At 38.9% G+C, this 21638-nt stretch overlaps 1 protein-coding gene across 13 annotated transcripts in view; it reads right to left on the reverse strand.

Moving 5' to 3' along the window:
- The window catches only part of ARID1B (AT-rich interaction domain 1B), a 341753-nt gene that overhangs the window by 219401 nt on the left and 100714 nt on the right, over positions 1-21638 (reverse strand). For all 13 annotated transcript variants that reach the window (XM_064509114.1, XM_064509106.1, XM_064509110.1 and 10 more), the window contains one exon: positions 17129-17239. In XM_064509114.1, the coding sequence (XP_064365184.1) occupies positions 17129-17239 (111 nt within the window). The remainder of the gene's footprint in view (positions 1-17128; positions 17240-21638) is intronic.

The raw sequence follows: 21638 nt of genomic DNA on the forward strand, positions 1-21638 counted from the left end.
GCTGCAGTGTACTTCTTGTAACAACAGAGAGCAGGGGAAAATACAAGACTATGGCGAGCACTAAGGCAGCTCAGAACTCCTCCAAAACCTAAATCCATAAATTCGCCTCCATCACTATCACAAAGTCAAAGGGATCAAGTGTGTATTATCAAGAGGAGGAACCAACGGGCCATAACGCTTTCTTCTATTTCTACCAGGAGAGAGTAAAGTAAGCCACAGAAGAAAAGCAAACATGAGAAAAACCTAAAAGAATCCTTGGATCTGACCTTCTCTGCATACGCCTTCTCCCTCATCTCACTTTTTTTTTTTTTTTAACTTCTGTAAAATTGTTGCTGTATTTCTGACTGCAGAATGCTACTGAAGAGTGCATAATTATATTCTCTTTAACCTGTTGCTGTCACGATGAATACACTCTATTTGGAGTTGTTCCCGCCCTGCCGAAAATAAAAGAATTTATACAGGCTAACAGTGACAGAATACGACATATCATTAATATGGTAATACTGCAAAAGTTCCCAACTCATAAAAATTAGACTCCCACATTATTTCACTACAAGGTACTCGAATATATTCTTCTCTACTACGCTTTGCTTCAGAGTTTCAAGTACGCAAACAGTATCACTAAACAGAGTCACTAAAAAGCAAGGACATTCCCAATGAAAGAACATCACAGGCCCAGCCAGGAGCTTCCGTTCACATGCCTTTTCACATGAACATTACAATGCTCAAGCGCAATAATCCTTTTCACACGCAACATTTCAATTCCTTACTTTGGAAGAGCTCAAGAACCTTTTCAAGCTGGAGATAAAAAGAACTTCCTGTGAATTTCATTTTTCATCCAATGCATAAAGTAATAAGCAATTGTTCAAATTACTAGATAATTTTAACTTTTTATGGTATGCAGTATCAGGATATGGCACTCATGTTTTCCAAAATTCAAGAACTATGTACTTTGCAACAACACGCTCTCAAATAAGAAATAAGTATTTATGTGGACCTTACTGTCTGCTGATAACAGGGCAAGAATTTTTTCAAAAATAATTAAAAAGTATTAGCTGAAGTGTTTTAAAAGACCGAGGACTTGAACTAATAAGCATACCTGAACATAGTGACAATCAGCTGAAAACAAATCCTCATCTAAAGATTTAAACAAGAAATTTTCCACAGACCATAGGCTAATTGGGTGTATTTTTTTTCCACTTTGTTTTATTACCAGTCAGTAGAGCTGAGGCTCTCAGTCAGTAGACTTAGACTCTGGCTAGAGGCTATGGAGTCTCAATACAGATACTGGAAATACCTGCTAATACATGTAATATTGGCTTCTAAAGGTATTTTTCTTCATTTATGTATGTTTGCAAATACAGTGTTTTCAGCAAGACTTACACCTGTGCTGAAGAATGTGATTATAGCTCAGCCGAATGGTATAAATATTAAAAATGAGAATTGTATTTCCTGATCATTTGCTGATCAAGTACAGTATACAGCTGTGGGTTTATATAGACCCTATTCCAAGAAAAGGGCTCAAAACAGACTTCTATGCAGACGAACAGAGTAACAACGGGGGAGAACGAACAGAGGAATTAATGGGCCTAATACAAAGTTCACTGAAATCAGTGAAAAGACTGATTTCAACAAGTTTGAACTGGGCCCTAGAGGAAAGAAAAAAAAAAAGTCGAGAGAAGTTTACACCAATTTGGGACTACTGTAATTGCTGTTCATTGACTGAGTTGGAAATAATTTCCAGTACAGAAAAGGTGTTACTCATGTTTAAGCATGAGTCTGGATTTTGCTTCCACAAGGTAGTTCTCTTTTAAACAGACTTTCTAGTCTTTGCTTTTCATACTGATTTTGTCCACAAACAATCAATACCGTTTGACTTCCATGGAAAAAAACTAACAGAATATTCACAGCCTTTTCATCTTACATCTCCTATACATTTTTTTGTATCATGCATTATTATGGACAAAGCTGTAGTTTTTTAGTTAGCTCATTTTATATAAACTGCCATAATTCTGTGAAGTCTAGAGAGAGATGACAATTTGCATCAGCAAAAGGCTTAACCAAAAGATATAAGAAAACAGAGAAAGTGAATATATTGGGAACCCTGGAAAAATCTGAGAAGGGAATAATTTTAGGTTGTTCAGAATTCTGCAAATAGAGAGCTAAAAAGAACACTGAGTGCCTAAATAATGAAAGTTTATCCTCTTTATTGAAACAGTCCATGTTTGAGAATTTGTGTGAGTTTTATTGTTTAATTAAGGGATTTAAACATTGTTTTAAGTGAAAGCTCTATGCAACCTTAACTGTGGACCCACTAGGTCACCTCCATAATATATTCATGTTGGGAGAGCCAGGACCTGGCTTTTATAGAAGTCAGTTACTACAAACACACAGTTCAAATATCAGTCACAAGCACATGAAAAATCAATTTAAAGGGATATGAAAAAATAAATGTTCTAGGAGATAGGATATGTTAATGAAAATTAGTATAGTGTGTTTGCTTTTGTCCATGTAGAGGTTCTGGTTTCACATGCAGTGACTGCTGAGACATGTTTACTTAGCGATTAAAAAAAGATTAAGAAGCAACTAAAGAGAGCCCTGTGCAGGTAAAGATATGCCTGTTTTATAAGCAATTAGCAATTCCTTATTAATGAGATTACAATGTTTTATATCCAATTTTCTCAAAATTTGCTAGTTTAAGGAGAACAACTCAAAGGATGAAAGTGATACCCATAAAACCATGCGAGAAGAGTATTGTGCAATACAATAGCCACACCTGAAGCATCTGTGTTGTCTTATGCAAAGCAGAGTTGACTGAACTGAAACTTCAGTTTTTCTCTTTTTTTTTAACAGAATTTTTTAAATTGCATATATAAAAGGAAAACTTTAAAAAAATATATGTTTTTGCCAAATTCAGTATCACGATATCCGATTAATTCCAGGCTGGGCTGCAACACTGCCTGCAACTGCTATTGGCCAAGAGTAGAGAAAGGCCTTCTGCTGGTCTCAGGTAGTCAGAGAGTCTGGCTGGTTACCCATCTTTCATCTATCCCAGGGCCTCTCTGAGGTAGGAAGTTTTTTCAACCAGCACTATTTACTGAAGGCACCTGTCAGAGTCTCACACATGAGCAGTTGCGTACATGAAAAACACAAGGCTCTGAGGTTCCGTCAGAGCAGAGACGAGCTGGTGGAGAGCAGGAGCCCTTCACATGCATCCTCCCAGCTCAATGACCCAAGTACAGTCCAGCTAGGTAGGTGAAACAAATTTAAGAGTTTCGGTCCATTTTCCAGAAGCTAAACGTCCATCTCAGAAGAGACACCATTTACATCAACATCACTACACAACATCAACATAAGAGGACAAGAATTGAGAAACATTTGAGAAACAGCTGTGCTTTTCCTGAGATGTCCCGAGAGGTCAAGGCAGAAGTATTTGGGCGAGTTGGATCTGCGACAGATGCAGAAGGACAAATTGAGGCCTTCAAGGTGTCAGTTAAACAGTCCTCAATAATAACAAATTCACAATTCAAGAAGAAGAGGGATTATGAATTCTAGGGTGGCTTGTTAGTCTCCAAGTTCTTATAGAGACTATTTGTGTCTGCAGGGATGACTGAATCCCTGTATCTACAGCACTTGACTGCATTTGGATATATGCCTCCTACTAGACACTAAAATGAAAGCTGTATTTTAGAGCTCTGGAAAAGTGAAACACAGCCTACAGCTTGTATTTATAATAATATTTCTACCTATCTGGATATGCCTCACTGGCCTTATGTTGAAGAGGAAAGTGATGGGGGTTAATATCATGTCCCTGAGACTGTTCTGGATTTTTTGATCCCCAGTTCGTCAACCACGAGGTGCGTCTCTGCTGAAGACTGCTAATAAAACCCTGCGGATACAGAGAATGAGATGAAAACGCAAAGGGGAAAAGCGAAAAATGGACATACAAATCAAAACACAAGACAATGTACTGCCTTGACTTGAACCTTTCGCAGCTGCATCAAAGCTCACATGTGCTTACTTCAGCATCTGCTTAAATTAAATGACAAAAATCTGCACCACTTTGCAGAATGCTTGAAAAGTGCAGAATGCTTCAAAAAGAGCCTCTTTCAGGTTTTACATGTTTTAGATGGGAGCAGTCAGAACTGTTCCAGGCTTCGCTCTAAGTTTTGCAGACAAGATCAAGGAAAGAAAGGGTTAAGGCCCAGGAAATAAGAGAGCAACAGAGCAAATCTCTGTTTGAAAAGCCTATAAAATGTTACAAGCAAAACAGGAAAGCTTGTGTTAATAATGCATAAACCAAAGGAGGGGAAAAAAGCTACCCATTTAATGGAATAATGCTTTTATCCTTGCAGTTAAAATGAAATAAACCATGACTATTAATCTAGTAAGACCATGTAAAAACGTAATTTTTATACATTTTCTAAAAGAGGATAGTTCAGTAACCACTCTAAAAAGAAAGAAAAGAAAAAAAAACCCAAGGCCTTGTGTACAGCAGCGTTCAAATGCTAAATACCAATCTCCTCTCTGTGGAGGCCATTACCCACCCTGTCACCATGGCAACGCTAACAGTGTGACTGACTTCAAAGACAAAGATGTAATTTCAGACTTCCAGCAGCCAGAGGGAGTGGTAAGAATATGCTACCCAGGCGGTGTCAGCTGATGATAAATTATAAAAATATCCAGGAAGGTTATGAGGTGGACCGTACCACGGTGCTCGCCATCCTGGGGGAAACTTTTGCCTCAGTCAGACCAGGCTGGCGGAGATGGCGCAGTCGAGGAGTAAACAGGAAAGAAATCTCAGCGGAGTCGATTAAAAAAAAGTTGCGCAGCGCGGCGCCCTGCCTGCCTTTATTTCATTCCCGGGCAAAAGCAAAAATAGCTCATGCCATCCTTCTCCTCATTCAAATGCGAGTTGCTGCAGAGTGGTGCGAGCGCTCCCGGGGACTCGCTAAACCACCTCTGTAACTGCTACTTCTATATTTGTCAGAAACTGCTCCAAGTACCGAGCAGCCAGCGAGGAAGCCATATCAGCATGAAAAAGGCTGAGCTTTCTGAACCAACACGTTATATTCCTTTAACTTCAGTGCAGTTCTGACAGAAAAGTTGTTTTTTATTTTATTTTTTAAATGAAAAAGAGTAACGATAATTGCAAGATTGATTCAGTGGAGACAGGGCAGGAGTGAGCTCGCTTTTAAATTTTGACACGCTATGGATTCTAGCAATAAACAGTAATAGTAAGACAGAAAAACAGAGATTAACTTAGCTAATATATACCGTTTTCTCATCGATATGCTCTTACTAAGCGTGATAAAAATATCCACTTAAAAATCGGTCTACAGAGCTGGCCTTGTAGTCTAGCAATAGTACAGTATGTTGCCTGGGAAGCCAAAAACTCAAGCTCAGATGCATTTTTTTTTAAATCTGCTTTACCAAGTCCTCAGAAGGGAGTGCAATTCTTTTTCTAGGTGTCATGTTCCCTACAGAATCATTGCCTTGTATCTAAACCAAGATAAAAGGAATATATTGCCTTCCTGTTTAGTAAAGTTGGGTTACCCTATGAACTCTTTTCAGAGAGGAGACAGAGGGAGTTGCAGAACAGACATCCTAGAACAACCCAACACCTTGAAGCTTTCTTTTTGTACATACACATCTGTATATAGCCTAAATGGCATTACATCTGTAACTTGGCTATTATCTTGTTTAGAGGAAAACTAACCCTACTCCTTGCAGAAATTCAGATACTTTGTCTCCTTTTGGACAGGTCATGTGTATTACAAGCTACAGTACCCCTATCAGAAAGGCAGGTTCCCAGCTGATAGGGCACTGCAGTGTTCAAAGTGACTTAAAAACTGTATAATGTAATACAAAATATACTAGTCGGCCAATATGAACACCACCCCCATGCACACATTTTAATATTAGGTGACTTCTCACCCTTCTGATGTAAATAGGCTGTAGGAGCTGTTCATATTCACAGCCATGAGAGCAACAACACGTGCCACCTTGTGCCACTGAAGCCACGTTCTCCCACTCCAAGATGCAACACAGGCCAGAACTTGCTGTTAAGTATTATCATTCACCCTGGCAAGACTGGGACACATACACTGTTCACAAGCATGAGCTGGATCTTATGATCCTGAATCTGTAACCCCAGGCTCAACTTGGAAGAACATTAGCAGCCTGATCTGTACTTGGCTAATCATGAACGCACAAGCTTTGCAGCAAGAGGGCTATGCCATTCAGCTTTCAACAAAACTGAGCCCATGACATCTACATTTAATAAGCATGAATGAGGAACTGTGAGAAATTCAAATATACATAGAGGGCTATACAGAATGTCTTTCAAATTGCTGGAAAAGTAATAGTTTTTAAAGTGAAAAATTAAGTATCAAGAGAGGGATTATTTTTCTTTTTTTAAAATAAACAATTTAAAAACCTCTTTGAATAGCTGATCTCATGTTTTGTTTCTGAATTACATTTTTCTTCAATGTGGGTAGTGGAAAAGAAAGACGTCAGTCTACAGGTCCTTTATTTATGCTTCGAACCTGTAGTTTCATTGTACACTGTAAGTGATAAAGGGTAGTTCTTACTGTGAGTAGCTAGCTGACTACAGTCTTCTGATCACACCTACATAGACATGGAGGTCAAGTGATCACAATTATTATACAGCAGCTGAAAGTTTGTTTTCTCTGGCAAAACCAAGGTAAAGGTTTTACAAGACTGACTTCAATCTGACCTATACTACTGCGAAAACAGCCGTTAAAAATCAAGCACTAGAAATCATTAGTTGATTCCCCCCCTCTTTTTTTTGGACAGTTCCTTCTTCCATAGGTTCTATAGTCTAACCAGCAAAAAATATGGACTTGACATGTGTGCATGTATGCATGAACGTATGTGTGAATACATGTATGTGTGTATTTCTCAACATTTTTACAGGATCTGACATTTGGCCTCTGTTTGCAGAAAAGGAAGACAACTCTCTAGGTAGGCAGAGTGCCCCCCTCTCACACTGAGCCGAGCCGCTGTCTGAGCACTGCACCAACCATCTGGCCAGAAACAGCCAAAGACTTCTGGAGCCAAAAAAAAAAAAAAAAAATCTATACTTTGTCATTACCTCAGAATAGGAGCAAAAAGGCTTTTACTATAATTCCCAACAAAATTTCCCAGGGCAAAATGGCTAACAAGCCATGCAGGAAGAATCAAGTCATTCAAAAAATACTAGTAGTGTGTGTACACAGTCATCCTACTTCGGAAGTCTTCTTGAAAGACATAGCAAAATGCAGGAAAGGAACGAAGATGGAGGGAAAACTGACTATGAGAGAATCTAAACAAGGCCACAGCTGTGAGATGTCACTTATAATAATTGAAAAAAAAATCCTAAAATTTTTAGTCTTTTTTCAATAAATCCTCTGTGTAATGCTAAAGAAGTGCACTGAAAATTGCACAGAACAACTTTATGCTTTTCCTACCTTACCGTATGCTCCTAATGAAATACATAAACAAACAGAATGGAAAAATTAGTTTTTTATGAAGTTTTCATTAAGTGTTATTAATAATATCTTGCCATGACCTATAAATTAAATAAGTGAAAGAGAATCTTCAGTGTTTCTTTTATCTCCATTGTTGCACCATATTAAAAACTGGTCAGCTTTTTAGTTCACCACAAAAGTCTAAAATCAAAGGATAATATTTTGCACCAAGTTATAGTCTGTGCAACAATGAATTAGTTCACTAGGGCTAATGTTTGTACTTAAGGCATACACAATTTTATATACCCATATAATTTTGCAAAGTTATTTTGATTCTAACAAGTTAGTCAAAAAATCCTGGACCACTTTCCGTTACTTTATTCCCATACTTCTTGAAAACAAGTACTGGCCTTTGTATAGTTTGCAATTTAATAAACAAAAATAATGTTCTAAATCTCTTTCATTATTTTTTGTGCAAATCACTGGTAAAATTAATCTACGACACTGTAAATGCGCATGTGCAAGTGTACACCTTATGATGCTATGACATGAAGTAAGCTTTGTTCTCTTAGCCAAGTCCACTACTGTATATTCTGCAAACCTTACTCAAAGGTGACAGCTGATAATATATTACTACATAAAATCAGATAAATACATACTTTCATGTATGTTTAAGTTTATGCATCTTCCCAAAGTATTAAGTTTAATAATATGGTGCATGATATGCTATTAAATCAATTTCCATATGGGGGGGGACCAACACATTCAGTTATAAATTCATGCCACTTAACTATGGTGTGAAATAAATGATGGCATATTTTCCTATACTAATGCAATTATTCAAAAGTGTCTCAAAATCCAGGTCCTAATACTAATTTAATACAATAATTCTCATTCTGCAGGTTGAGATGCTGAAAAGGGCCATCTGCAATTGTTTGAGTGGAAGGAAAGAGATCAAAAACCTAAACACTGGGAACTGACAGTAGCCTTTTCCTGAAGTTATCAGCTTTTATATCTTGATTTCAGCATACTACAATGCTTCACCCCCCCAAACTCTCCCTTAAATTACATTGCCAATTCAAGCAGCACCCTCTTTGTAAGGTCCTCTGGAACCGGAACTATCTTTGAAACTCCGTGGGAAATGGCACAAATAATCTGTATGACATTAAGGAAAACTGCAGTGACAGTGAGTTAAAATGTAGTGCTTTCCAAAGATAACCGCAGGAAAAAGAGAAAACTTTCTTTTGTACGTATATGTTTACGTTAAATTGATAAAGGTAGCCTATTTAGCAACATGTAACACACTGCAGGAGTATGTTTGCCTACATAACCATTACCACAATACAGCATAGATATTATAAAAGCCACTGTTCTTAAAGGGAAGACTTCATAGTCAACACAACATACATGGCTCCAGCAAAGGAAGGAAGGCTTCAGATTTCAAGAAAACAAATTTGAGAGAAATTTAAAAACCTGTTTCAAGGTTCAGAAAAATAAAGGAAAACATAAATAGTCTCACACACTACAAGACTCAGATACTTTACTGGGATTCTTATGTACTACTACAAAACACACAGCCCATGACAAATGCTGAGCATTTGCACTCCGGTGGCACCTAGCATCCCCAGCACTGATGGACCCGCCATAAACAACCAGAGAAAAGCATGGCGAAACCTGCCCTCGCCTTACGCTATTAGCCATGACTGCGCAAACATCCGCTTACACGGACACAGTAAATTTAACAGGACCACTCATAAGTCAGCTACAGATCAAAGACTGGTAATGTTTTTTTGAATGAAGGTTGTAACAACAGCACCAGAAGCCAACACATTCCCAAGCAAATAGGAATAGATGGTGGAAGAAAAAGAAAAGGCATCTACTGTTTGACTTCAGATGCGGCTGGTCAGACTGAGTTACTGTGCTTAGTCAAGGTTGTGAAGCTGAGGTCATGCTTCACAGGGGGTGGCAAACACAAGTAAAGGAGTCATTCCGTTTAAAAAAAAAAAAGCCATCTTACAGAAATACTTGCGGTAAAAATAAAGAAAAAAAACATTTACAATGTCTCAGGTACTTCCTGAAATGGTATTCAAGTGAGTAACACTCTTTTGTCTTACTTTCTGTGTGGTAATCCCAATGTTCATACGGGCATGAACAAAGATATGCTCTGGTGAATATATTAAGCTTTGGAATTTATAGTATGCTATCAATTCAAAATTTGCAAATAACCAAATAGATGAGACATGCCTGCATTTATACACACTATATGTACTGTGCACACATTGTACCAAGTTAAAACACACACACGCACGCACATCCATCCCCAGCCCTCAAGAAAACAGAAGAAAACGCAGCCATCCTAGATTCCCAAATCCATAACCTAAAGGCATCATCCGGGAAACTTCGGCAGATTAAAAGGACAGCCAGTGCAGCTACTGCCCCTGCAGCAGGTACATCTGAGCCATGCATAAAGAGACACCCGAACTGCTACAGCTAACAGCCCTGCACATCAAAGTAACCTTGTGCTGCTTACAGCTTACCCCCGTATTTCAAGTTGCAAGCTGTGGGAGTCCAGGGGCGACTGCAGGGGCAGTTCAGTTGCCCTTGCTATGGGGGCAGCAACCTCTGGGGAGGGAACAACTGGAGGGAAAAACTGGGAAAACTGCTTCGACCATCCAAATTTAATCCAGTTTAATTCTTGAGTCAACCCCAATGCTAGCCTGGTATTCAGATGTTCAAAGCACTTCCAGGCAACTGCTATTGGCTTCAAAAAACATCAGAGGAAAAAAAAGCCTCTAGTACTTTAATATTCCACATAGATCCATACTGACCTATTTAAATAAAAGTTTTTCCAGCGTTACTGTTTCTGAACTCTATAATCCCTTATCAGTTTTCTCACATAAATTTCATCTAGGGGGTCAGACCAGATTTTCTCAGGTCCTTAAAGATATTAATAAACTGGTTACTACAAGGATTTTGTGAACATTATAAAGTATTTTGAAAATGGAAAATATGATGGAGTAGCTACATATCTTTTTTATAATATTTTTACTTCAATGAGAAGCATAACATTGCATTTTAAATAAATATATTCATTATCAAGCAAAAGCAAGCAATCCTGTAAAGCACAAAATACTAATGAATAACAACAGAACCATCTCTTCACATTACACAGTTTAACAGCAAAAAATGGCAACTTCAAGAATCAACACTTCTGGTTTTAGGGTTTAAATTCACCCCTATGCACACAGCATATGCTCTGGGCTGCTCTGCACAACTTAAATTGTACTTCTGCCCCAAAGCAGCACTTAAACTGAATTTAAAAGTGGATTCTCTACAAAGGAATCAGTTTAATCACACACATGAAATCCTGGCTCCACAGAAGCCAAGTGTAAAACTTGCGTGGAGATTCAGTGGGCCAGGATTTTTAACGACACAAGCACCTACAAAATGTAAAGTCACACCCAGGTAATACCACTGATTCCAGTGGGGCTGCAGTGACCCAGTGCTCTGACCTAGGCCAGCACAAATCCAGAATCCACGTTAGGATCAGCACCAGTGTGCGCAGCACCTCAGAAACAGCTACACCTGATATCCCTATACACGCATATTGTATGAAATGTGTTCTAGCTGTGGTTTATTACAGGGAACGGCAAGAGGAAAAAGAAACAAACTAGCAACTGCATTTGATTGAGAATTAAACTGATGGGAATAAAATAGCAACTTTTTCCAATTCTATGCATAATGGCTAAGAAAAGCACTTGCGAAAGCTTAGTCACTTCTTTGCAACTTAAAGCTTTTTTCCTTTTATTCTAGGCTTAAACAAAGTTCAGTGGGGCATCAAACTGCCTCAGTTTTAAATTACAGTCTGTACTTTAAAATAGAATGCATGCACCACATGTTCCTGAAGCTAGAGGGTGGGAGTGTTATTCACTGAAAATTGAAGGCTTGTTGAGTCAATAATCTTCTTTCACAGAGTAACAATTTTCAGCTAAAATTTCTTGACCCAAACAAAGGAAAACAAGATCATTCAGTTATTTTACAGCATTGCAGGAAAAAGAAAGGAAAGTGGGAAAGAGACACACCAGTCTTATCCTACTTGATGTAAAAACAATGGAAAATTTAATTCACAAGTATTACATGCTCACATTTCCTTCTTGTTCGTGGTTTAACATATCCCCTGTTATTTTCAGACTGAGACATGAATAAAAGTAAATAACTACAGGATGAAATTGGTACTACGTACTATCCATGTATCTATCAACTGCCAACTACATTCACCTGCTGCTATGGAGAATCCATTTACTGATTTTCTTCCTTCCTTTCTCAAGTCAGAAGTATCCTGGATTTTTTAAATGTCACTTAAATTTGGATCAAGTTTTCTAATTTGCACACCTTCAAATATTCCAACTTGGACTACAAAACAAAAGGGTTGTTGCACCACCTCTCCTTTACTACTGATCTTTCCTTATCAGAGGGGCTACAGTGGTAATTAACATTTACATTATGGTAGTGCCCACAACCATATAAATGTCACCAGAGTCCCTGGCCCCAGTAGTTTAACCTCTAAGAAAAGAAAAAGAGGTATCTCTTACCAACTTTCAACTACAGTTTCTCAAATTATACTGGAAATTATTTTTCTGGTCTATTAAGACCAGCCATTGAATACATTTGTTCAGGGAGAACACCTGCTAGAGACAACTTTCCAAACTACTTCATACTCTGTAAGTTAGGCAGGAAAGCAGATTCCCAAACCATTCCACATATTTTTTCAGAGCTAGCACTTACGAAGCCATGCATCTGAAATGTTGTTGTTCCACGAGCCAAGTATATCTAGTTTTGTACTTATAGGTCACCACCAGTTTTCAACTGAGATCTTCTGAAATCTAATTTAGAACTCTTCTTCTACAATAAAGAAAAGTGTGCTGACCAGAGGCATGCCTGGCCAGCACTCTAAACACCCTTTAGAGGCGCTCTAAAATAGGTGGAACAGATCTGTGAAGTGGTTAATAAAAACAGGAAGGATCATTACTGTACTGTTTTCCGCCGTACCAACTGCAATGCAACAAAGCTACTGATATCTCAAAAATTTTATCTGTCCAAGCAACAGTATGCAGTATTTAAGTCCTACCTTACTTTGAAGCTTATACTACTAGAGACATTGTAGAACTGGCATTAAACATCATAGGTCACTGTAACGCATAAGGCCTAACTAGCAGTCTACCTCCGTTGCTAGCTATAACTCTGTTTTCTGTAAAAACTGTTTTGCCTCCATGAAGAAACCCAGTTAATAAGTGACATTGTAGAATTAATCCATGAACACAGAACTCAGAGTGACCTAGTGAAGCATCGACTCCCTCAATTCCAGATATAACCTTTCCCCATTGGCATCAGATGACCTCCACACATTATGATACCTGAGCTAACTTACAAGACTAAGGCCGCGATTTCACAACGGTTAACACCGACCTAAATCGGGGCTGCCACAAGCTTACCATCCCTGCTGCCTCCAGCCATGCACTCCCAAGCATCAGTGCTAGCACTCACTGACCCCTCAGTGAAACAGCTCAGGGGTGCAAGCTGGCAAAAACCCTTACCTTTCCAAAAAAGTGAATTGTCTTCTGTCAGTTCGGGGCTCTGTGATCACTGCAGTGTCAGACTGAAAACATAAATGTGTTTCGTCACCACGTCTTAGCTGACAAGGCGACAGCATCTTAAAACTACTCTAATGAGACTGTATAATCTTTAGGATGTGGCTAAAAATCAGAGCTGCTGCAGTCCCACTGTCCCCTCTCCCACCATAGCTACTGGTTCCCATCTCCTCCTTCGCTGTTCCACTGATGCTCAGGCAACTACACAGTGATCCAGTCAAAAACTAACCCAGAAATGAAAAGAGTGATTATTTCTCAGCTGGCTCAGTTCCCTGAATCGACTCTGCTGGCCAGTCACAGGAGCGACAGCGGAGGAGGTGGGCTGGCACAGCCAGCACGCCGCGGGGCATGCGGCACCACTGCAGCCACCCCGCTTTGGAGCAGCTCGATCAGCCATGGAACTTCACTGGGGGGATGCAACAAGCACAAATTAGCAGAAATCACTGCTTTAAAAGCATGGCAACCCCAGCTAAGCCATGTGACCTCACACCCCAAACAAGCATACTTGACGCCAGGCAAAAAAGATCATATTAAAACAGAGCAAAGTAATCCCAATGCCTATCTGAAATGGCTTTCATGTTGATGGCAATAAAAGAAATTAAATTCACTTATGTTTTCTGCTCTTCATCCTATCAACACAAGCCAATGTGAACATTTACAAAATTACTCATTAAAGGTAAAATAAAGTATTAGTCTTCACAGACACACATAGTCTGCTACTGACATAAGCTCCTTTACTGCAATGACAAATTTGCAGATCTATCATTTGGAAGCTTTTTCTGTGAGACTGCTCTGTTTCCCACAATAGCAGAAATGTGTATTTTGCCATTATCCCCTGAATCTCAATAAATACATTCTGTAGTAACTGTTCTCCAGACATTTTCATTCAGGCTTCTCCCCCTTCTTTTCCTTTTCCCTAACAAGGAACAGTTTCTGTTTATGACTTCCTTTCCTTCACAGAGTACCAAACACCCATGTTTTCTCAAAAGCTTGAGATTTCCTTCTAATTGTGACCCCAACAAAAGTGCTCTGAGCACTATTCTATGCAACGTTTCATTTGGGCTCTTGGTGACTCCACATGGTCAAAGACCTCCAGGTCAAACCCTCCAGATACCAGAGCAGTTAGGGCAAAGGAAAGCAAGCATTGTATAGAACCTGACAGCCCATTAGAAGTGGCTAATAAAGCCATATTTTGTTTGTAGCCATTTATTACCAACCCACATTACAAATTTGTCTGCTTTGAACTTTATGGGAACATTCATGCCAAGACTTTTATATACGTGTGAAGGAAATGGAACAACTATTGAGCTGTTTAGCTGTGCTCAGTGACACAAACCTGCTGAAAAACACTCTCCAAAAGGATGACATAAGTCGGCGTTCAGAGCTGCAGAAAGCAGCTAGCTCCTCTTCAAATCCATCACAAGAAAACTTTTTTTTTAAAGCCACATCAGAGAACACCATTCACCATTCACTGTTACACCTCTTTTGTTGTTTTTAGACATTTATAAGAGTTTGCTACGTAGCTGCTGTGATTTCACACAATGCCATTAAGAAACAAAAATATAGCAGGCAAATTTCCAAAAAGCAAAACATAACCAAACTTTATTAAAAGCACAACATCACTGCTATCACTTCAAACTGCAATATACGATGAAGACTCACTGACTACTCTCAAGAACAGCATTATAAAGTGTCTTGAAAACAACTTTAAGAAGCTTATATTTAGTATCCCAAAATGACACTATAACTAGGGATACTAAACGAGGGATAGTGATCACGGGTTTTCGTAAGCAGTCCAAAACTAAATACAGAACTCTGTTGTTCAAGGAAAAAAAATGTCTCTATGTTCAAGCCATGCTTACCCCATATAGAGCTATATGAAAGCATTTACCATGCTCAGCATACTTTGAATGTATGGGCTGTTCCTTATTTCCAAGACATTTTACTTGGAATTAAGACGGTGGGGAGTTTGTTCGCACTACGAAAACAAACAATGCGGCCACATACGTAGAGCTACGGTTCTCTTAAATTTTGGTACACCCTCACCCCCCACCCCAATACAAAACGAAAACACCTCCCATTCTCCTCCCTATGCAAACAGCAGAGTTTTTGAGTATATGAAGTGGTTTGTGGATATGTATCAGAGCTTTTCAGCATGAATAACAGCATTTAGGACCAACTTACAATTTAAGCTATGTGGCCAAAATGGTTAACATTCACTGTTAATACCACCAACTTGCTCATACCAAGAATAATAATGAGCTACTAAATATACCAAACACTTAGGGACACAGATAATACCCAATACTCTGTTTAGATATCATGATGATGGAGGTAGGACAGGGGATGGATTAAAAGTAGGACAGTCATTTAAGAAAATTACAGGCAAATTAGCAGACCATTAGTTGATAAGTAACTTCCTTACCTCCATCTACTCTAATATATACTGCGAAGGAAAAATGGGGAGATTTAATATCACTGCTTTTTAAGAAGTTAGATGTTGCCAAAACAGCTCAACGTCCACACTCGCTAGTATTTTTAAACTAATTGCCAACATTTGTTTTTGAGACCTGTTCAGGGAAATTGGTCTTTTAAAAAAAGATTTATTGAAAAAACTGTCAAATTAAAATTAGCTCACAGCAAATGGATAGCTCTTCTTACACCAGCTTCCAGAGCTGCTCCTAAAACACACATTTATCTCAAACAGCATGTAAAGCATTTCTTGTACATATACTGTCCTAGGTTCCAAAGTTACAACTTTGCTATGAAGATGTTTACTGCATGAAAGTTATTTTTAAAAGAAGCTCCAAAGCATTTCTTACTACTATATCTATTAAAGTGATCCTGATTTCAGGGAGAAGAAAAAAAAAAAAAAAAGAAAGAAAGAAGGGAGGAGAGCTGAATTTGAGTGAGGCATGCACCAAATAAGACTGTCAGCATATGAGACATTTTATATAGTGATTGTGTATTACTGGAAATCTTACAGATTGATTTTCAATACTTTTTCTATTTTTAAGAGTCGGCAGTGTGGCATGTGTCAGAGGTAAAATATGCAATAAACTACTAAATTTCACAAATAACTTCGTTGATAAGGTAAGCATACAGAGGGATCCCTCTGCCAATTGGAAATGAATACGTGCCCAGTGAACTATAGGAAATATCCAATAGGTTTATGATATATTATTCCAAGCCAAAGTTCACTTAGTTTAAACAGTTTTAATCTTTTAAGTTGAACATATTCTAGCTGTTTTAAGTTCATGCTGTTTTACTACCAACAGACAAAAACCCTTCCAAACAGAGGCATACAGAAACAAGGTCAAAGAGGACTTTTGTCTATTACAGTGAAGTAAGACCTTCAAAAATACAAGTAGCTGCAGTGTCTTTGCAAAGTAGATTAATTTTGTCTGTGCTGTTTCCCCCACAGCAGAATGCACAGAGCTCAGAGAACTGACAAAGGTTAGTCCGAAATAACCATCTAACCAAAAGATCAATCTATCCAAAGTATCACCGTCATTATGATGACTACACTTCTGAATGTAGCAATAGACCATACCAGAATTACCATGTCAAACTCATTATCTGTGCTTGGGATTTGGAGCAAATAACTCATGGTGGCAGTGTTCTAAATCAAAACTTACTGAAATCCTCAGAAAAGGGACAGGAGTAACAGAAGCCTCTTTGTCATCAGATTGTTTTGTGGAAGTATGGAATTCCCGAAGCTAAAAAGAAAAATCAATCCATTTCCTCTATGCAAATACACATGTGCACAAACACGGATGTGCATAAATAATGGTATTTTTGAACCAGTAAAAGCCTACGTAAGTAAAAGTCCACTCATACATAAGCCCTCTGTTCTCAATGTATTTTTAAAACCAGTTTGTTATTAACTTTTTTTAGTATTTCTCTTTCCAGTATTTCTCATCTGCTCATCCTAGACGCGATAAAGTCCTACATTAAGTGTTTTCATTTTTTAAATACTATACTGTATCAGAAACATTATCTTCTTACTGGTAAGCTCGATGGTCTTTCTTGCTGGATCAGATTCAAGTCTTCATGGTTAGGCTTTCCTGGGGCCATAGGGGGTTGAGATCTGGTTCCATAGCCTTCCTGAGACATGTCCTGCAAAAACAGTTGCAATGGAATTATTAACCAGACTCAGCAGCTACAATTAAAACCACATCAGAGAAAGCTGAAGATACAACAGCTGAGAGCTGATCTTTTTCTCAAATCAAAAGTTTTTACTAGTTAAATTTTCTGGATGGAAGTATCAGGCCCACAAAGGTACCAGTATGACTCGCACTGTTCATAAAGAAATCCGAATAGCCCAATGACACGGTTACAAGAAGCAGGGGAACATACCATTGCAACACATAAGAACAGACTACTGAAAAATAAAGAGGCTAAATAAACGACCTCCTTTTATTGTAAATGAGTAGCAAGCACAAAGCGGTCAAAACACTGATCAAATGCTTAGATATTTTATCAAGCCTTTTGTTGAAATGCTGAGCCAGGTGGGAGAACCCACCAGACTGGACTTGAAAATAAGACTGTAATCACGCTATGTAATCAGACTCCAGTAACGACCCTGAGTTTACCATCACCACTACTGACACAACTTTCAAACACAGGCTATCAGATTGGAGCAGAGAAAATACTCGCTGCATCTGCTCGAAATCTATTGTGTCCAACTGCTTAGAAGAAAAGTATATTTGATCAGAAGTACTTCCAAAGCCCGTACCAGCAACCCAGGGATTCCCCCCCCCCCATACAAGCCTAAATGATCTTATGTAAAATGTCCTGACACAACTCCCACCACACAGCGGTGGGGGGAACACCGAAACAGCCCTCCCTCCCCTCCAGCGTATCCCAAAACACAAACTTACTTTACATTTATAGATACTTGCCCATTGCAAAGCCCTAGGGTCAGGCTTCATTTTAGCTACTGTACTTCACATTAGGAGCTTCTACCCTAACTTCTTCAAGGAAAACAACAGAAAGTGCATTTCCTAAGTTAGCATGTATAACTGGCAAGGAAAGTGGAAGAACCAGTTTCTGACTGTTAGAAAAGAAAAGATATTACACCTTAAAGGTTCTTCTTTGTTGTTTTTAAATTGTTTAATTCTCTTTCCACCCCCCTCCCACCCTGAGTTTGCAAAAGCAACTACAAGTTTAATTTGCCTCAGTCATCCTCACACTTCCAGTTTTGATAAGCAGCTGAAAGCAAGCGTGCATTTTTGGTGTGAACGGATACAGAAAGCTTCCCCCGCCCCACCTCCTTTCAGGCTCCGAAAATTATATTGCTGCCGCTTAGAAAGGACTGTTCTTATAGTCAAGTATCCACATCAACAGAAGTTATTGCCCATATACTGACTCCACAAAGCAGCTGGTTTGCAGCGCAGTAAAGCTTTCTGTCTCTGCTTTAGCACCGCTCATGAGAGAGAGAAATTTGCTAGCAACCACACAGTTTTCATCCAGCCACCTCCATCACTTTGGACTCCCTGAATTACTTTGAACGGATAGAGAAAATTCAACGAGGCTGATGAAACCAAACCCGGCCAAGCTGATATGTCACAAACCCACCGATAAACGGGCCTATGGGGAAGCCTGTGCCAAGTGAAATCAAGACACACTTAAAAGGCCAGCACTTCAATGTGGTTACCAGCAGAGGGTAACAATTAGGCTTAAGGGTGACAAAGGCTGATGGCTGAATGATTATTATCCCCTGTGACCCCCCTTCCTCCCCCCCAGCCAGATTTCCACTTGTCACACAGCTCTCCTGCTGCGCACACCAGCAGGTTCCTGTGGATTAACAGGGAGGTTTAAAATCAACAAATGGCACAAGGCCGCCATTCAGCAGCCTTCACCCTATTACAAAGGAGCGGAAAGGTGCAGGACAGCTTCACAATAGGCAAACAAATGAGCAAACCTCTGCTTTCTTTTTATTTAAAAACACACACGCACACTCGTGCACATGCACACTATTTGTTGTCGCTGCGCAGACATCTATAATAAACTGGCAACTGTAGATCTGAACTTCTAGTTCAGCATTCTGTTCACCGGTCTAATTGAAAAAAATAGACCAAACAAGAGCCACTTGTTTAACAAAACAAAACAGAAATACCAAAAGTGGTGAAGGATAAATGGCATATTCAATTTAGGAGACATCATTTCAGGAACATGATTATTCCTTTTTCCAAACAGACACTACAGGATTAGGACAGTTTTCCTGGGAAGCAAAACATGCTTTATATTTTGAAAATGCAAGGGCCATTAATCCCTTACAAAGCACCAAGCATGGTTGTTCCCACATGTTTGCAGTATTTTATTTGAAAGCTCTTTTCCTACTGAAGTTTCAGGGAATGACAGCATGCTTTTTCAGGAGAAATGCTGAATGTTGAACAGTTTATTTACTTTTAGCTGGGTATATGAAGACTACCCATGAAATGTCTTTTCACATACTGAAGAGCACATGTAAAAACCTGGAGATGACATCCTTTGTCATTTTAAATGCACGAGCGATGTACAGCCCTCCTTTCTGACTATGGAGAAACCAAATCTATTTGTTCAGTCCTAGCTTAGGTTTGGAAGCAAGTCCTGCAGACATCTGTGTGAGTTATGAGGTGGACACCTGCGCACGCCCAACAGGACCAAGAGCACATACTCTCTCTCATATGTGCTATATAGCCATTAGATACTTTGACGTCCAGAAACTTGGAAAGTGGCTCTTGAGAAGTGAAAGGATCATTTTCCTCTCTGTAACTTTCAGGCATGGGCTTCTCCCGGATGAAATATGCAGGGGGTGGGTGGGTGTAATTCAAAACATTTAGATGTATGTACTATCCAATGAAAACAGTCCATTTATATAACAAATATAATAATGATTAAATAATAGGATATTTCACCAAGAGGTTGGCTTCATAAGCAAAAATAGTGCTTAATATCATCTCTCACTGAAAAACAGAAGAGAGGAAATATCTACTGCCTTTCTCCAGTCCTTCCATCTGTGTCAGAATTTTTTTCTTTAACATACAGCATGTTAAAGAAGAGATACAACAGATTTTGAAAGATGAGACAGACACATTGAAAGACATATTAGAGTAAATTGTATGTCATTGAACAAGCACATGGAACTGGCAATTCTCGCTTTTGATTTTGAAAGTTCATTATTCTTTCTAGCATCCAGGTATGAATTTATCAGGATTTTTATGAAGAGAAAGAAGATACCACATGTTGTGCTACAGTTATGGCTGATAAGTCTCCCATTGATATTGGGGCTAAAACTTCTCCTAGAAGCCCCATTTTTTTTCCCCTTTGACTTCCAATATTTTATCCATCTATGACGTCAGCTTTCAAAGGAAAGTTTTTTCTTTTTTAAATGAATCACAGTAAAATCTTCTTCCCATAGGCAGCTATGGGTGTACAAGAGAGAGATATCCAAGGTTTTATAAACAGAAGGCTAAAAGTTTCCACTCAGAACTTCCTAACCTGGCATAAATCCAATCATATCATTGTTGACAGTGTGACAGCTAAGTTGTAAAGTAACTAAAAGCAGGGTTTTCCCATCAGATTTTAGAAAAGGCATTGGGACAAATAATCAGCAAGTCATAAACATGTACTGCAAAATAGCTGAAGTTCAGACTGTTTTCAAAAAAATTATACTGTAAAATAGGTAGACAAAAATAAATGGAATATGCCTACATATAAGCAGTCTAAAACCTGTATATTTGGATTTGCTGTTTAGAAGGCAATCAATATGCAACTACTATATTTAGGTAATAATGATAACCAACTGCTTATCATCCAGAAAGCCAAGATTGGTTATTATTTACATCCTGTTCATGTACATTTTTAGCTTGCTCTGCAAATTACAGTATACATCGCTTAAATCTTGTGTAGGCTGCAAAATATGGGAGGAAATGGAAGGATACACTCTTCCCTCTTATTTGCTGTTATTGCATTCATTTTACCAATTTATAATCTGTAATGCTATCATTCCTCAACTGGAAGATTTTTATTTCATAACACAGCAGTGTGGGATCTCACTAAGACAAAGGTTTCAAGACACAAATTGAGCCAATATAACAGCCTGCAAGAAAGTCGAAGGTTCCTCCCTCCTGCAGTTCTTGTGGTCAGACGCTTCCCCCCTCATTGTGGCTCTTTCGGTTATTAGACCCCTTTGTGAAATGGTGCAACTTAAAATTTCGCAGAAAACCAACCCTCCCCGCTAGCTTTCTTACGGATTATTGAACAGTATTGGCCAAAGGAAGGGTTCGGTGAGCAGAAGGCAAAAACCTCCCTCCTTCCAGGGAAGCTGGCCACCAGACAGGCGGTCCACGGAGGCAGCACTGCAACCACTCTGGAGCAGGGACAGTCAGGGAGCCTTTTAGCCTTTGACATGCAATGTAAATTACTGTCACACTTTCATTGTCTAACTGGACCTAGTTTAAAACTAGTAAGTCTGTCCACATCTACATGCTCTCTGCAAAACCAAATGAATATAGTACTGAAAATGCTCAAA

This window comes from Dromaius novaehollandiae, chromosome 3, assembly GCF_036370855.1.
Source record: "Dromaius novaehollandiae isolate bDroNov1 chromosome 3, bDroNov1.hap1, whole genome shotgun sequence".
Taxonomy (NCBI): domain Eukaryota; kingdom Metazoa; phylum Chordata; class Aves; order Casuariiformes; family Dromaiidae; genus Dromaius; species Dromaius novaehollandiae.